At 46.0% G+C, this 15475-nt stretch overlaps 1 protein-coding gene across 1 annotated transcript in view; it reads left to right on the top strand.

Annotated features, from left to right (window-relative positions):
• The first annotated feature begins 2338 nt into the window (after positions 1-2338).
• Positions 2339-15475, top strand: part of LOC119395816 (uncharacterized) — a 67768-nt gene continuing 54631 nt past the window's right edge. The window contains exons 1-3 of the mRNA XM_037662820.2: positions 2339-2390; positions 8414-8465; positions 10142-10209. Of these exons, the coding sequence (XP_037518748.2) occupies positions 8422-8465; positions 10142-10209 (112 nt within the window). The 5' untranslated portion in view covers positions 2339-2390; positions 8414-8421. The remainder of the gene's footprint in view (positions 2391-8413; positions 8466-10141; positions 10210-15475) is intronic.

Below are 15475 nucleotides of genomic sequence, written 5' to 3'. Positions count from 1 at the left end.
ATCGCCTCATGGTTCCCGTTAGCGGGAGATGGTGTAATTTTTTTAACGCTGCCGTAAGGGTCGACCGGTAGCTCGATCGACAGCTCAAATCAGTGACCCCGAGCGCGAGTGGCGACAATAAGGAATGCACGTAGAGACAGACCCAAAGGAGAGCGCTGGAGAGGATATTCTACTTTAGCGTTACCCTTCGCTACAATTTATTTATTTGGAATATCAGGGCCTCTAAAGAAGACCTGTTATTGTGCGTGTACATGGTAATGGAAAATGGGCCGAAGGCGGCATGCGCATTACTGCAATGACAAATTACAGGACCAATCCAGAAGGTTCACCGCCAGCGTAACTGTGGTGGTTGGTCAACGTCCAAGTGCGACAGAAGCTTATCGCGCCCCGCGTGCACTGCATTTCGCGAAATCGAGGGAAAGTATTTGAGAGTGTGCGCTGTATTCGCCAAGGCAGGGAAACCAGGAAGATGTCGGGACCGCTCTCGGTTGAGCAGGCGACGTGAGAGAAAGACTGACCCCATCTTCATGTCCCTACTTAAATCCAAAAGCCCGCGTGTTTATTCATCTTCATTCTCAGCCTGTTTTAGTCTAGTGATGGATTAAAGGCTCTCCCAATGACGTCCACTCTAGCGTATCCCACTGTGCAAGCTGATTCCGCGTTATCTGTGGAAAATTCTTGATTTCCTCCCTACAGCTAACTCTATGCCTTGCTCGACTGTGTTTCTTATCTCTTGGCAGCCATTCCGTTATCCTTATTCTCCAACAGTTTTCTGTCGGACGCATTACGGGACGAGCCCATATCCAGTTCTTTCGATTGATGTCAGCTACGATATCAGCCGCCTGTTTGTTCCGTGACCCCGTGACGTCCGATCTCATAATATGCCTCCTGTCATATTTTGTTTCATTACACGCTGCGTTGTTCTCAAATTTTTGTCGAGTTGCTTTGTAGTCCTCCATGTTTGAGCCCCATATGTTAGAACTGGCAGTAGGCAGTGATTGTATACCTTTCGCTTTAGTGAGAGAGGCAGATTTCCTGACATTATTTGGCAGTGTCTGCGGTCTGTGCTCCAGCCCGTTCTTATTCTTCGGTGAATTACTTTTTTGCGATTAGGCTTTCGACTTGTCTTAGTCATACATATTCTTGTATAAATTCTAGTGCATCGTTTCCGAATGTGAACTCTTCCTCTTTCGCCAGGTTATTCAGCATTAACTTTGTTGTCGCAAAATTCACATTTAGGCCCACTTTAATGCTTTCTTTGTTTAATTCGTCAATCACTTTATGCAACTTTTTGCCATCCTTACTAAAGAGTACTATGCCATCTGCAAATCGTAGGTTGCTGTGACAGTCTCCGTTATCTCTGACTCCTGCTTCTTGCCAGTCTAACTCGCTAAACCCTTCTTCCAAGCACGCAGTGAATAACACTGATTATATTGTATGTCCTTGTCTTACTCGTTTTTCATCTAAATTTTAGTGTTTTTGTGTAGGCGCAAAGTAGCTTTGGAGTCTTTGTGTGTTGTGTTGCTGAAGATTTGACATATATTCTACGTACTAATTGTTGGCTCAGAGTTTTCAAGACTGCTGCTGTCTCTACTGAGTCGAATGCCTTTTCGTAGTCTGTGAAAGCTGAAAAAAGAGGTTTGTAATATTCAGCAGCTTTCTCTAATACCTGAGGGACCACATGAATGAGTTCCATCGTGCAGTAGCCTTTCGTGAAACCTGTTTGTTCGCTAATTTGGGTGAAGTCAAGTGTTTTTCTTATCCTGTTTGCAAACCTTAGTAAATGTTTTGTATATCACCGAACATAAGCTGATGGTCTTAAATTATAAAAGGCTTCTATGTCTCCTTTTTTGTATTAGTAAAATGTTGGCATATTCTCAGCTCACTGAAACTGTCTTGTTTTGAGGAACTGAGTACAATAGCTGATTTCTTCCAAATGAATTGTTCTCCGTATTTTGTCAGATTAGCGGTTATTCTGTCAACACTAGCTGCTTTTCCACGTGGCATATCGCGTATGGCGTTTGTAACCTCGCCGTTAGTTACATATGAAACTTCCGTATTGGGCTTGTTATGTAATTCAGCATAAAATGCCTCTGCCACAGATAGAACTAAGGACATTATCATGGCGGCTAGATGCACTCCAATTGATATAGGCGCTTTATCTTTTGGACCAAGCTATACTATGGGGCACATAGAATGACATATACTATTATGGCTATTCAACGTATTTTTTTTTGCTACTTGTGCTTCGCCTTTCGCGCCTAACTGTGGCTTTCCTTTTTGTCATTTACTGACCAGTACGTTCACGTCCTTTGCTTTTGCTATGCCTCATTTCAGAAACCCATACAATCCACTGTACGCTACCTACACACCAACTGAAGACCACCTGTGTAAGTGTTCACGAAAATGTGTTATTGGCACGACAATAAGGGACGAATCCTGTGCGCAGCTGACGTTGCAGGGGGCTAGTTTGGCGTTTTTTCCTAGAAGGGCCAAATCCAGAAAACGAAGCAGGACTAAATGACCCAAAAGCATGAAGCGCGGCTATGTATGTTTCACATTTAACACAATTGTAATCAAAACGGGGCAATGCCACATTGTAACGTCAACTCAAAAAGGCAGCTTTGAGTACAAAACTGAGCCAAATCCTCTATCTGTTTAAAGTCAAACTGAGCCATATCCATTGTAATGGCGCTGAGTCAACAATGGCGACAAGAACAACCAACATGGGCGCATCCCATCTGTTTCAGTTATGTCCTAGTTGCTTTGACATCGGGCCGTCGTTCTGCAATTAGTTTTTTTTGGGGGGGGGGGGCAATTGGTACATAATGAGGGACGTGATGCTGTAGGGTCAAACGCATATAAGGAATAAGAGGCCGACATTCCTACTTCTTTCTACATTTTAGTACTTCGTTTCGAGCTTTGGGCTACAGTACCATGTCCTTCTGTCGCTCCTAGACGGCTTATTTGAAATAGAAGACAAATGAAGATGCTGGGCACCGATCTATTCCTTGAAGAAGCATAAGTGATCCCAAACGGTGGGGCATAAATCGAGCTAAGATGAAGAATAACTGAAGCATTTTTAAAGCCTTCAGCATGCGCCAAAAACAACAAAACGCTACCGACAGTCCAGAATGCTGCGCCTTTTGCCTGCGAGGACCACTAGTTATACAATTGTAGTCCTCACCATCACGTCATGCAAGAAACGAAGGTACCGAGGAAAGCAGAAGGATAGTATTAATTTGGTCGCGAAATATTGCTATATCGTTCATTCAATGCGATTTAGACTTTTTTTGCGAGCTAAGTCAAGCGCAAAAGAAATGTTCTAATGCATAGGAGCCAATTACAAATTTTACTTCTGAATAACGACGATGATTGTGAGCTATATAGATTTTAGCCGCAAGATAAATTACAGGCATTATGGGGATATAAGCACATTAGCAAAAATTGTTGTGGCAGGCCCGACGGTACTGTTAGTAGTAGCACAGAACTGCGTCTGTTTCAGTTAAAGTGGACTTGGTACTTTTAGAAAAAAAGACGTCACGCGTCTTCACGCTTGTTGAACAGAAGGAAGAGGGTTGGGTTGACATTTTTTTGTGACCACCCTGTGCGCCGTTGACATGACGTGCATGACATGGTTGCGAAGAAAGCTGAAATATGTTTTCTTCAGTTTAGCCAAAAGCAACATAGATATTCTTAATAATACACTAGAGACAAAACTGAAACTATTGTCTATGGAAGCTGCAACAAATGACGCTTCAGCCAGCATGAGAATGATGGGTAGTAGATGGATATCTCCAAGCTCCGTTTGGCGCCACGTGGCCTTCAGCCGCTTTGTCGCAAGACGAAGCTCAGGAAACGTTCAGCAGTTCCACTTCACCACCTTGACCTTATGAGGCTCACCAAATCAAATCGGCTCACGGTGTTCACAACGGTCCATTCTTTTATCCGAAACACAATAATAGACAAAGCCAGAAGTACGTTCGAAGCGGCAATGAAGATTTGGCAAACACATGTACTGCCCATCATTCCCATGGTGGCTGAACGATCGCAGCGTAAGAGTTCCCTCTAGTAATTATTGTAGGAAACCCTATGAAGAGCAACGCGGACGACGAAAGCGTGACGTCCCAGATATGGAAGTGAAATAAAGCGGGGGAACACAGAGAACAGGCGGCAAGAAAATATCAGCACGAGCTTTTACAAACAACTGATAGTTTATGCAGACAACAGGATATAAAGTAGGAAGCTCGGGGACCACAGGTTGTAAAAACAAACACCCCAGATTCAGACAGCTATTGCAAGTTTCAGGTAAACTTCGGGACAATATATTTCTGTGCTGTGCAATGCTACTGGTAGCTCTGATACATATTTCTGATCTACTTTTTGAATAGAGCTCTAGAGATTTGACGTAGTCTCCCAGTTTTTCACTCGTGGTCTCCCAGTTTTCGATATTATATCCTATGTTTTTTTTTCAACAAACCATCAGTTGTTAGTAATCGGTCGTGTTGTCACATTGTTGTCTACTATTCCTCGTTATTAGCGCTTTATTCGATAAAGCAATATCAACCCGCCCAACAATCCAAGGTTGCAGAGCTGATGTTACCTTCGCGTATTCAGGTGTTTCCGGTGGCACCGCAGGGCAAGGAAAGGCGGAGAGGCTAATGAAAGGCTCGTCCCGTTGGCTGCAGTGCACTGAAGGAAAACAATAAAGTTGCAGGTGTTCCCACAGTTGCAGCGATTATGCTTGGCTTAATGTTAAACCCGACTTAATCTTATTTTCTTATTAAACACAGAAAGCGCTTTGTAGGACATGTCGAAAGCATAGGCGCCACGGACGGTTGAGGTGAGAATTAGAGCTTGACCTCACCCCGGCATTGCGCTCTTGCATATTGTGTTAGGAGGCTCCCGACCAGATTACCTCTTTTGTATCCCGTAGGGGTAGTATACCAAAACTTACTTAAGCTAGCCGAAGGTAACCATACGTAATCCGAGTTCATTTACCACTAATTCAACTTGACACAGCTTAAACAAATGATGTAGCCTAAAGTGGTGTAGACACCAATGTTTGGGAAAGAGATCTGAAAAGTTCCCGCCACGAGGTAGAAAACCTGTGTGTGACAACATATTTAGGTAATAACATGACAGAAACATCACTCCGAGTACCAAATCAATAGCGTCAGCAAACCGATGTGTCGTCTGGCGCTTTTCGAACGTGCGTTTGCACTTTATGGCACCCGTTTTACCGAAACGCACTGCTGCGTCTCCCGGCAGTGAGACCATATCCTCGAGATCAGGGCCCTTATTCTCAAACGATCGCGAAAGGCGATAGTATCGCGTTTGATGACGTAGACTCTCAGAGTCTCTGATGCGTTCAATAACTGAAGAAACACTTGCCTGTGACTTCATTGTTGTACGGGCCGTTGGTGTCACGAATGTCTCACAATACAGAAGTGAGCACACTGTACGGTCGCAGAGCAACCGGAGTGTGGCGTTTTCGTCCGTATGCTGGTTCCTACGTAGTGGCAGGCGTGGCTGTGGCTACTTGAAATATAAGGCATGTTGAAAGTGCTTTCAGCATTTTTTGTGCAATTCGTTAATGCACAGTGTAATATTTAAATTCAGATTTGTGCCGAATTTATTTTGGTTGAGAGTCTGACACAGTGTACTCAGAGAGTTCTGCAGTAGTGTGCCACCGCAGCGACATCGTATCAAGATCTCAACATGTTGCCGGCGCGCGATAAAGCATGCGAGCAGCGCACGCTTCATGTTCCTGGAATGCTCAAACCACGAAAAAACACGCGCTGGCAAATGACGAGTATTGAAAACACCCCAAGGTAATGATGGCTGAAAGCTTCAGCGTAAAAAATGCTGCGCACATTCAGCGAGGATTGAATAATAGAAGCTACCGCCTATGTCACTGAAATGCTAGACTTCACCACCAACCAACGGTGATAAGGTGTGTTCGTTGATTCTAGGCATGTCTGGAGCACCATAGGCACCGTCACGTCGACGGAAGCAATAGAAGGCACCCTCTCAGCGCGCACCAAAGGCGATACTTTTGCTATTGTCGCCTTTTGCGATCGTTTGAGAATGCGGCCCCAGGAGCATAGTCGTTTGCGTCGCATTTATAAGGAGCTGCGCTCATCGGTTGTATTCGCACACGAAACAACTGCTTGTTTTTTTAGATGCGAAGCAGCTTTTGCTCGGGGCTGTGTCCGGTGGCGGTGGTGGCGTCCGCGCTCCACTATGAATGCGCCTACTCTCTCTCCCAATCTCCACCTTTAGGCAGGTGTTCGGTCGCCTTTCTATCCTCTCCTCCTCCGCTCTGCAGCCACACCGCAACCAAATACAGCCTGTAACCCACTCTCTCCTCTCCCTCCCCCATTTTATGTGTATATAAGCGCGTGCGCTTGGTCGGCTTTCGTCATTCTCGCTTCGCTTCCGTTCAGATGAGTTGTAACGTCAACGTCGGCACCCCTCGTTCACTCGGCCCTAACGGAAAGCAACGCACAAACACAACGTAATGATAGCACAAACACTAAATACAAACCTCACACACAAGCGGGAACGCCGAGTGGACGTAACAGAAACTTGGTTCGCGCCCCCAGTGCTGCTGCGCCTCCCGTCATGGTTCTCTTGGGGGTGTAATTATTTATCCCTTAGCATCAGACGCTGCAGTGTTTTCTACTGCACGTGGTCCCAGTCATCATATTCGCCGTACGCATCTTCAACGTCACACCTCACGCACAACACAACGCGGGGAACGCAGTCGACAGGCGGGCGAGAGGGGGGCAGCGTGGGAGAGGAGAGAGAAGCGGAGGGGACGCGCATGCGCTCGAGCTCATCGCGGCGTTGCGCAGGAGAGAATTTCGGCATGTCTAGCCCCCGTTTCAGAGGAAGAGTGGAAAGGGGGAGGAAAGAGCGGGAGGGAAAGTGGAGAGGTGAAAGGGGAGAGGGAAAGTGGAGAGGGGGTGGGAGAGGGTGAGTGGCGTTTTCGCTTACCGGTATCGCCACAAGCCAGGAAAGAACCAAGTTTTGTTTGTAGACTTCAAAAATTTTAATAAACTAGCTTGAAGTCGTCTGCTCTCTGTCAATATACCTCACGGCAGCAAAGCTCATGCTGCAGTCAGTCTCGTGTCAGGTTACCGTCCGATTTTCGTGTCTACACTCAAGCATGCGTTTGGGCTTTCTGTAACAGCAACAGTGTTAACTGCACATCAGCGCTTTCATGTCAACCACTGACATTAAAAAAAAAACATTGCGCAATTAAAAAAGAATGAAGCTCCAACTACCTGTTGCGCGGGCACTGCAAGACGTGAATAAAGAAATAACAGAAGTGTGCGAAAATTTATTCTGAAAACCAATATGAAATCAGTTTTTTCAGAGTTGAAACACACAGGCCCCGCCACGCACTCCCTGTAGTCCTTCATGGTAAACATTTGATATGCAGGTGCCCAGTTACCGTGTTCGGAAAAACGCGATATGTGTCTATTTGTATGGAACAGACCAAATAGCTTTACGTATTCTGAAAGGTACAGCACAAAGTACTTTACAGAAATTGATAGAATGGTTGCATAAATGTTGGCTAACTGGAAACTTATAACTGCTTTTAAACCACCACGTTCCGCACGTAAATAACATAACGCAGGTAATGTATCGATATATGAGGTGGATAGAAACGTTTGACGCATACCTAACGAAACTGAAATGGAACTTATTAAGGAAAAAAAATTAAGCATATCCACGGGTGAATGATCAAGAGCTTGGGCGAAGCATCTAAAGCAATCATGTGTACACCGTGAAATGTTTAGTGGTTTCGCCCAACAGTAGTCAAAGCGATAGGCCGCTTTATTTTTCCTTTTTCCGTTTTTCCTTCTTTTTTATTTTTCTATTTTTTAATTTTATCTTTTGATTTTAAATTTTTCGTTAATTTCTTTATTTTTATTTCATCTTTCCTTTTCTTTCTATTTTTTATTTTTTTAATTTTCATGTTTATTATTTTGTATTTTTTTATTTTTAAAAATTTTTTTCTATCTCTATGGGACAGCGCCATCTAATATATCGTCAGCCAACTGCAGTTTGCATGCATCTCTATGGGACAGCGCCATCTATTATACTGTTCGGGAGATACTGCCGCGGTTACGCCTGACATGTGACAAGGTTAGACTAAGAGGAGTTACGCCCCTAAAATGTCTGGAAGTGCTGCGGCTGTTTATTTACCTATTCATGTGTTTGTTCACTGTGTCACACTAATGTAAAATTCACTGCTATGTATGTTCACGAACTGCGGACGCAAGCACGTAGCTGAACATATTCTCGTGAATCCCATTTGCATTGGGTATCAACTAGATTCGGAGCATTTCTTTTCTTCAAATAATGCTGATGATTGTCAATTTTATTGATTGCATTTCAGTCGTTCCTATGGGCGTGTTCACCCCGCCCGTCTTTCGCAACAGCCAAAAGAAGTGAGTGCCCCACATGATATCATAGAAAAATTTCAAAACCTTTGAAGATATCTTTCCTGTGGTACAGAGATTTAGCACAATGGCGGCGCATTCAGTATTTTGTACAATTGTTACGTACAGTTTAGCGTTTCGCGCGTTTGTGCAACGCGGAGGGCTTAGCCGCGCGCGGGCTAAAAGGCTAACGAAGCTGTCCGGGACAAAAATATGTGCCTGGCTAGTGCTCGCTAGTGTTAGTCACAGATGCTCAAGCGGCATAACATGCTTGTTGCAGTGATGGTACAGGCCCCAAGCTCCGTATGGAAAGTGAAAACACAGAACGGCTACAGAATCACGAGGCACTTGATCTATCGCCACACACCCGACTACACGCAGTTTGGTCGGGGCGAGCGCCGCGAGCTATGAAGATTAGGCTTGCTTTTAGAGTAAAGGATACACTGCTTCTCGCAAGCTCATCTATCGCGTCGCAACATTCATGATCCGCCGAAGCGCAATCGCAATCCTAGTCGCATCCGGGCGGCCTTGGCAAGAGAAGAGGCGCATGGCTCGATCACAACTAGGGCTGTAGAAGTTGCGTCTCTTCCTCTCCTCCTCCTCCGCAGCTGCAGCTCTTTCGTCCTCGCGTCTCTTGTTCCAAGTCAAGCTGCATAATCGGCTGTGGAGAAGCGTTGCAGCTTCGCTTGCTCGAAGCCTCGTTTGGCCGACGCTTGCTCACTCATCAACCCCGTATTTTCAAACAAGCCTCGATGCGAAGTCCATCCTTCACTTGACCGAGTTGAGCACAGCACCTCTGCCAGACTGATGACCCCGTATTCTCAAACGAGCCTGGACGAGCCCTTCACTCCACCGAGTTGATCACAGCGCCAACGCCCGACTAACATTTATGTCGCGATTGTGAAGAATTGCTGCCGGTTATCGCTCATATGCAATGATCGTTTCTAGCTAGGAGCGGTGCTCCCATCGTCATTTTCGAGTCGAGGTGGAGCGTTGAGTGGAGCGACGTGAATGGCGCGTCGGCTGGGCGTCTGTGCATGCGCTTGAGCGCAAGCGATAAGCGCAATCCAATCATTCAGTAGCTATAGCTACACGCTTACATAGTGTGAGGCCTCGGTGTGAAAGCTGAGGTGCACGTGCTAGCCAGACGTGGCGAGTAGGAACAGAAGAGTACGTTTATTTGAGCATTGAGAAACATGATCCTCGGCGCCAGAGGCGGTAGCGAAAGAGAGTGAGCGCGTCCCGGCCCTCGCTTGGGCCCGACTTGCGTTGCCGTAACGTTGCCGAAGGTGGCGCTACTGATTAGCTAGGCCGGGCGTTCACATTAGATAATACATGAATTCTGAGTAACCTAACTAAATACTTGGAATACGTTAGTCTTCTTGCTTGTTTCAGCCTGGGACTTATGCGATGTTGCAAATCAAAAAGAAAGAAGCCCATTACATAACTAAACTGTTCTGCTTTGTTTTGTCACACCTATTATTTGAGAAAAACCATGTTCTGTGTGAACATCGCTTGCTCAGGCTTCTTCAGCTAAACGGTCTTCTTTTTATGGACAGAAAAGTGGCATTTTGGCTATTATTTAGCCCGAGATGCATCTAAGTTTTCGGTGTTTAGTAAAATTGGCTGCTACAGAATTACTGTATACGCAAACTGATCCTTGTTTCTATTCTATGATGGTGCAGTCGTATATTTGCCGCAACGTCTGGCTACCTGGTGATGGCCGGAGTCATGAAAGCCTTGACAATGAGCGGTGAGAGAGTGCATTCCCATTTCTATTCCCGTTTGCATGGTTTAGGTGGTCTCTGAATGCCAATTGTCGTAACGCCGGCTCAGCGGCATAGTCAGGCGTATAGGTTGAGCACGCACAAACATACGTATATGAATACGCCTTGGTACATAGAGAGCTTGAGTTTGTCCGAAAGTTTCTTTCCGGTAGAGTTATGCCGGCTTTCTGGAGCCGTAAACTTGACATGCCGGACAGCTGGTGCCATTTAGCGGCGCCTTGATCCACTAGGCTAGCACAAAATTTTTGTTGCGGAAACCTGCTGCATTTTACTTCTCTGCTGGTGTGATTCCTTGTAGCGGTGTTATTCTGAATGAATTGCAGTTAAAAGTTTATTCCCTCAAAAACACCACACAAAAAAAAAACATGCATAGAGCTGTGAGCAGTGTGTCGGAACGGAACGAAAATCAAGAACGAAAAAAAAGCAATATTTTTGAGCGGAATGAAAACGTAACCAAAACTTAAGTATCATTTCGTTCTGGAGCGAAACCGAAATTTTTTAAATCGTGTTTCGGTTCACGAGAAAACTTGGCAATCTGCAACAACTGAAGTCGTGCAACGTGATCATTTATGCATATCTCGGGGTACAGCATCAGCGCGTACCTCAGGCAGGAATTCCAAAGCAGAGATATGTGGAAATTGTGCGAAAAACGAAAACAGTGGCCACCAAAGAAGTTTATGTTAACGCAAATATACTTTTGCGCGCCTGTCACGCAGGCCTGCGTAGAGAGGGCATTGTCGGCGCTGAAATTTCTTACAGCAAGAGCTCTTATGAGAGATAAACAGCCAATTTCGGCGTCATAGTTGTCCGCCGCCGCCGGCGTCCATAACCGCTGTCGCGTTAAATAAAAAAATGGAATGAGAAACAAATTTCTAGGATCATATGGGATTTTCACCCGCGCCCTCTGCGCGGCAGTCGAGTACTCCACCACAGTGCCGAGCTAGTGCTTGTAACTCTTTTGCAAAAATAATCTATGCAGGCGTCATGTCGGGCAAGGAATCGTGTTAACATGTGTAATAGAGCGTGGCAGAAGAGTAAAATAACACCCTGGCGTCACACAATGCGAATTGCGCAACGAGTCGATCGTTGAATGCTTGCATCTCGTTACAAAGGGCTCAGCCATGATTCTTCATTGTCATCAGCCACCATACAAAGTGCACATAATGCCTTACAGATGTGTAGCGTGTACCACGATTCTCGGAATAATGACGAAAAATGGCATGGTGGGTGCTTCACTAGTTCAGAAAAATTACGATGATTTATGCTGTAGTAGGTACTTTGCATGTGCACTTGTATTAATTGCCCCAAGAGTCTACAACGGGCTCTAGAAATGTCGCTCTTCCAGCTTTCGCTGACTGTTCTGCGTGTTCCGCGCAGGCCTGGTGATATTTTTTTATCAGAAGAGCGGTCTCGCAGACCAGAGAGTGCACTTAACAACGTGCTGCTTCTGAGATTGTGCTCACTACCTTGACACAAAGCATTGAGCCCGCTAAAACATTGTAATTGACTTTTGAGAAAATAATACTATGATTTTGAAGGGAATACTGGTTCGTGCTAGTTGGTACGAATTCGTTGTACACTTACTTCCGCTCCACTGAAGAAGGTGTTTTACCCCTGTCCTACTTTTCTAAAGAGGAGTGTAACGAACCACATCACAAATGCAATGTTTTTATTTTTGCAAATGCAATTTTTGCATAAAAACTATTACGAACCGTTACGAAACATTGTTTTTTCGTTCCGGAAGAGAAACGGAACGGAACGTTTTGCGGTTGAACGAAACTAAAGCGGATACGAAACACATTTCGTTCCGAAATCCTGACTGAGAGATAGGAGAAATGCAGGAAATGTAGTGAGGTTGCACGAAACATCAACAGATGTCAATAACATTGTGTGGTGACCCGGTACTTTGTAAAGTTCTGTGGCTACTGGAGAATACCGCACGGGATAAAAATATCGTATGTGTGTGTGCGCACATGTTCACAAGCAACGTGAACTCACTCGCACGTATGCACACAAACACAAATGCATACACACGAATGCGCATACACCTACACACGTGTGCTCACACAGGCACATCCAATATATTTGGCGCTCGTACAGAAACAGCCGCATTACAGCTGCGTCCTAGAAAGCCATTTTTTTTTCATTTGACGAGCATTGAGCCCTGATGACCTAATTTGACGCCATGTTTGTAAATCCATAAATACTTACATAATTGGCTCAATTTTTCTTTGTCTTCTGAGGTCCAAAATATTAGTAAAAGACGTGCAAAAACATTCTGCGACAAAAATAAGAAGTCCAGGGCTGAAAGAGATCACTGCAGTACACGAGCCGCACATTCAGATGGCCACTGAATAGCACCCAGGCAGCACACCGACATTTGAATGATCTTGGCCCAACGTCGGCAAATGTCAGCAGCAACATTGGACCCGACGTCGGCAAATCACGCTCGCGCTACTCTCACTCATATTGGCCCAATCTCGGCTAGCTGTCGTTGGGCCGATATGGGATAGACAGCGTCGGTCCGATACGGGCCTGCCGTTAACCAGTCGATATTGTGAAGTCTTCATTGGGCCTATGCAAGCTAGGCGATGCTGGCGTAATGTCGGCTCCGCCGACGTCGGGATTCCCCCAGTTTGACCGTTTGCACCTATCAACATGATGTTTTAGCTGTGGTCTTTTACGTGGGGTAAGTACGGTAATGCTGTGCCGTCGTGGCCTGCACGTAGCTAGTTCAGATGGCGACACTCGCGATAGTTGCTCGATGCGTGTAGCAATTTGATTAGAAAGGCTGATAGCCGTGTTATAAAATACAAACCTGCGCGCCGATCACCACAGTATGGTATTACCGTACTTACTATCGTAAGCCAGCAGTGCTCAAATATCCTATTGGGAGCCCAACGGCATTCGCTGATCCCGTCATCATCGGCGCTGTATACAGAAAATACTTCGTCATGACGATTGCTGCAGTGGGTTGGGTGTGTCATTGAGACCCAGAATTTTGGTGGAACCGTGCAATGCGGAGAGGAAATTCAATATTGCCACGCTCTTTTGGCGGCAGTGGTCGCGAAATAAGTTGATGGCTGCTGTGGCCGGAAGTAAACAGTTGTTCGCTCCATGTTGCGTGTTTGTCGTTTCCTCTCGTAAAGAGCTGGTGGAGATGCTGAGTACTCCGACGTCCTACGCCTACTGGTTCTGAAACAGAAGCAGCCGCCGCGTTCAAGGTCTACCACCTCAGTACGGTCCCATGGCAAGCTCCGCGAGGAAAATATTTGCAACGACCGCAACCCAAACCAAGTATGACTCATTTGCTGCCGTACAATGCATCGTCAACACCCTTACCGTGTGTCACAGCAAGAACAGGTTGCTATTCACCATTAAGTCAAGCAAATGCTCGAAGACGACTTTATTCAACCATTGACAAGTCCTTGGGCGTCACCTGTTGGGCTGATTGAGAAGAAAGACGGTTCTCTCCGATTATGTGTGGATTACCGCAAGATGAACTTCATCGCTACAAAAGACGTTTATCGCCTTCCCCTTATCGTTGACTCCTTGATTGCCTGTGAAATGCCCGCCACTTCTATTCTATGGATCTGCGTAGCAGGTGTTTAGTTTACGGACCGAGAAAAAACGGCATTTATAACACCTGAGGGCCTCTACGAATATAATACCATCACTTCTGGATTGCACTCCACTCCAGCCACGTTCTAACGAATGATGGGCGCAGTTTTAGCTGACCTGAAGTGGCGCTCGTACTTAGTGTACTTAGATGACGTAGGCTTTTTCGCACGAATTTTTAACAGCGCAATGAGCGGCTTCAGCCGGTTCTTAGGTCATTCGCACCGCCGGCCTATCTGCGAAGCCGGAAAGGTGTTACTTTGGATAGGAGCGTCTTAAGTTCTAGGGCCGTATTGCCAGCGGCAGAGGTGTTTGCCTTGACCAAGAATACCCTGGGCAGTTTCCCTGTTCCCGATACCAATGACAAAGCATGATGTATGCCGATTAGATGGCATTTGAATAAATACCTCCGTTTTGTGCAAAACATTTCTAAAGTCGCCGAAGCATTGCAGCAAATTGTCAAGGACGGTGTTGCCTTTATTTGGGGTTCAGCACAATCGGAAGCTTTCCACGAGCTTCAGCAACGCCTAGAAAACCCGCCCATCATCGGTCCCTCTGTCATAGAAGCAGGTACAGAAGCGCATACTGATGCTACCTTAGTCTCGGTGCCGTTTTGGTACAATTTCAAGATGGTGTGAAACGCGTTTTTGAATATGCTAGCCGCACGCTCTCTTCTGCTGAGAAAAACCATACAACAACCGTAAACGAATGTCTGGCAGTCGTCTTGGCTATTACGAAGTTTCGGTCATACTTGTACGGACGCCCCTTCCGAAGCGCCAGTAATCACCACTCTCTCTGCTGGCCGGTAAATTTCAAGGATCCTTCGGGTCTTCACGCGAGATGAAGCCCTCGGTTGAAGGAATTCGATTTAACAATCGTATATAGGTCTAGCCAGAAACCCGCTGACACCGACTGCCTTTTCAGCGTCGAGACCGCTCTAGAAGACAGTGACGAAGACTGTGGTTTCCTTTCTACTCTAGCATTCTTAAATGTGGTCCAACAGCAATGTGAAGGCTTAGAACTGCAACCACTGAATGAATACCTTGAAAGATGCCACCCACAACCCCCCTTCCTCCACTTCAGTTTGCGCGTGACGTCACCTTTATGTCTACACAACGGCGTCGTCTACAAGCGCAAATTATGTTTTGCGAAAACCGTTCACCTCCTAGTCGTTCCTGCTCCTCTCCGCGACGACATTTTACGTGATACGATGAACCATCGTCCGGTCATTTTGGATTCACACGTACTTTGGCGAGGACTAAACAGAAGTACTACTGGCGGAAGCGCACAAAATTGTGAAGCAATGCGTCAAAACTTTGACTGCTTGACAACGCCGCATAATTCCACCCATCAGACCAGGCGGTCTCCATCAGCCTTTAAGACCCCCTCACGCACCTTTTGAACAGGTTGAGATGAATTTGCCCAGGCCGTTTCCCAAGTATTCAGCTGATAACCGTTGGATTGCCGTGGCTACCGACTACTTGACCAGATACGGCGAAACCCAAGCCGTTCAGCGAGCTACTGCTTTCGATGTGGCCAACTTCGTCAAAAACATCGTTCTCGGCCATGGTGCCCCAGCCGTTCTCATCACAGATCATGGTACAGCATTCACGG

Source organism: Rhipicephalus sanguineus, chromosome 6, assembly GCF_013339695.2.
Source record: "Rhipicephalus sanguineus isolate Rsan-2018 chromosome 6, BIME_Rsan_1.4, whole genome shotgun sequence".
In the NCBI taxonomy this organism is placed as follows: Eukaryota; Metazoa; Arthropoda; class Arachnida; order Ixodida; family Ixodidae; genus Rhipicephalus; species Rhipicephalus sanguineus.
The sequence above is the reverse complement of the archived record's forward strand: the minus strand, read 5'-3'. Positions and strand labels throughout refer to the sequence as shown.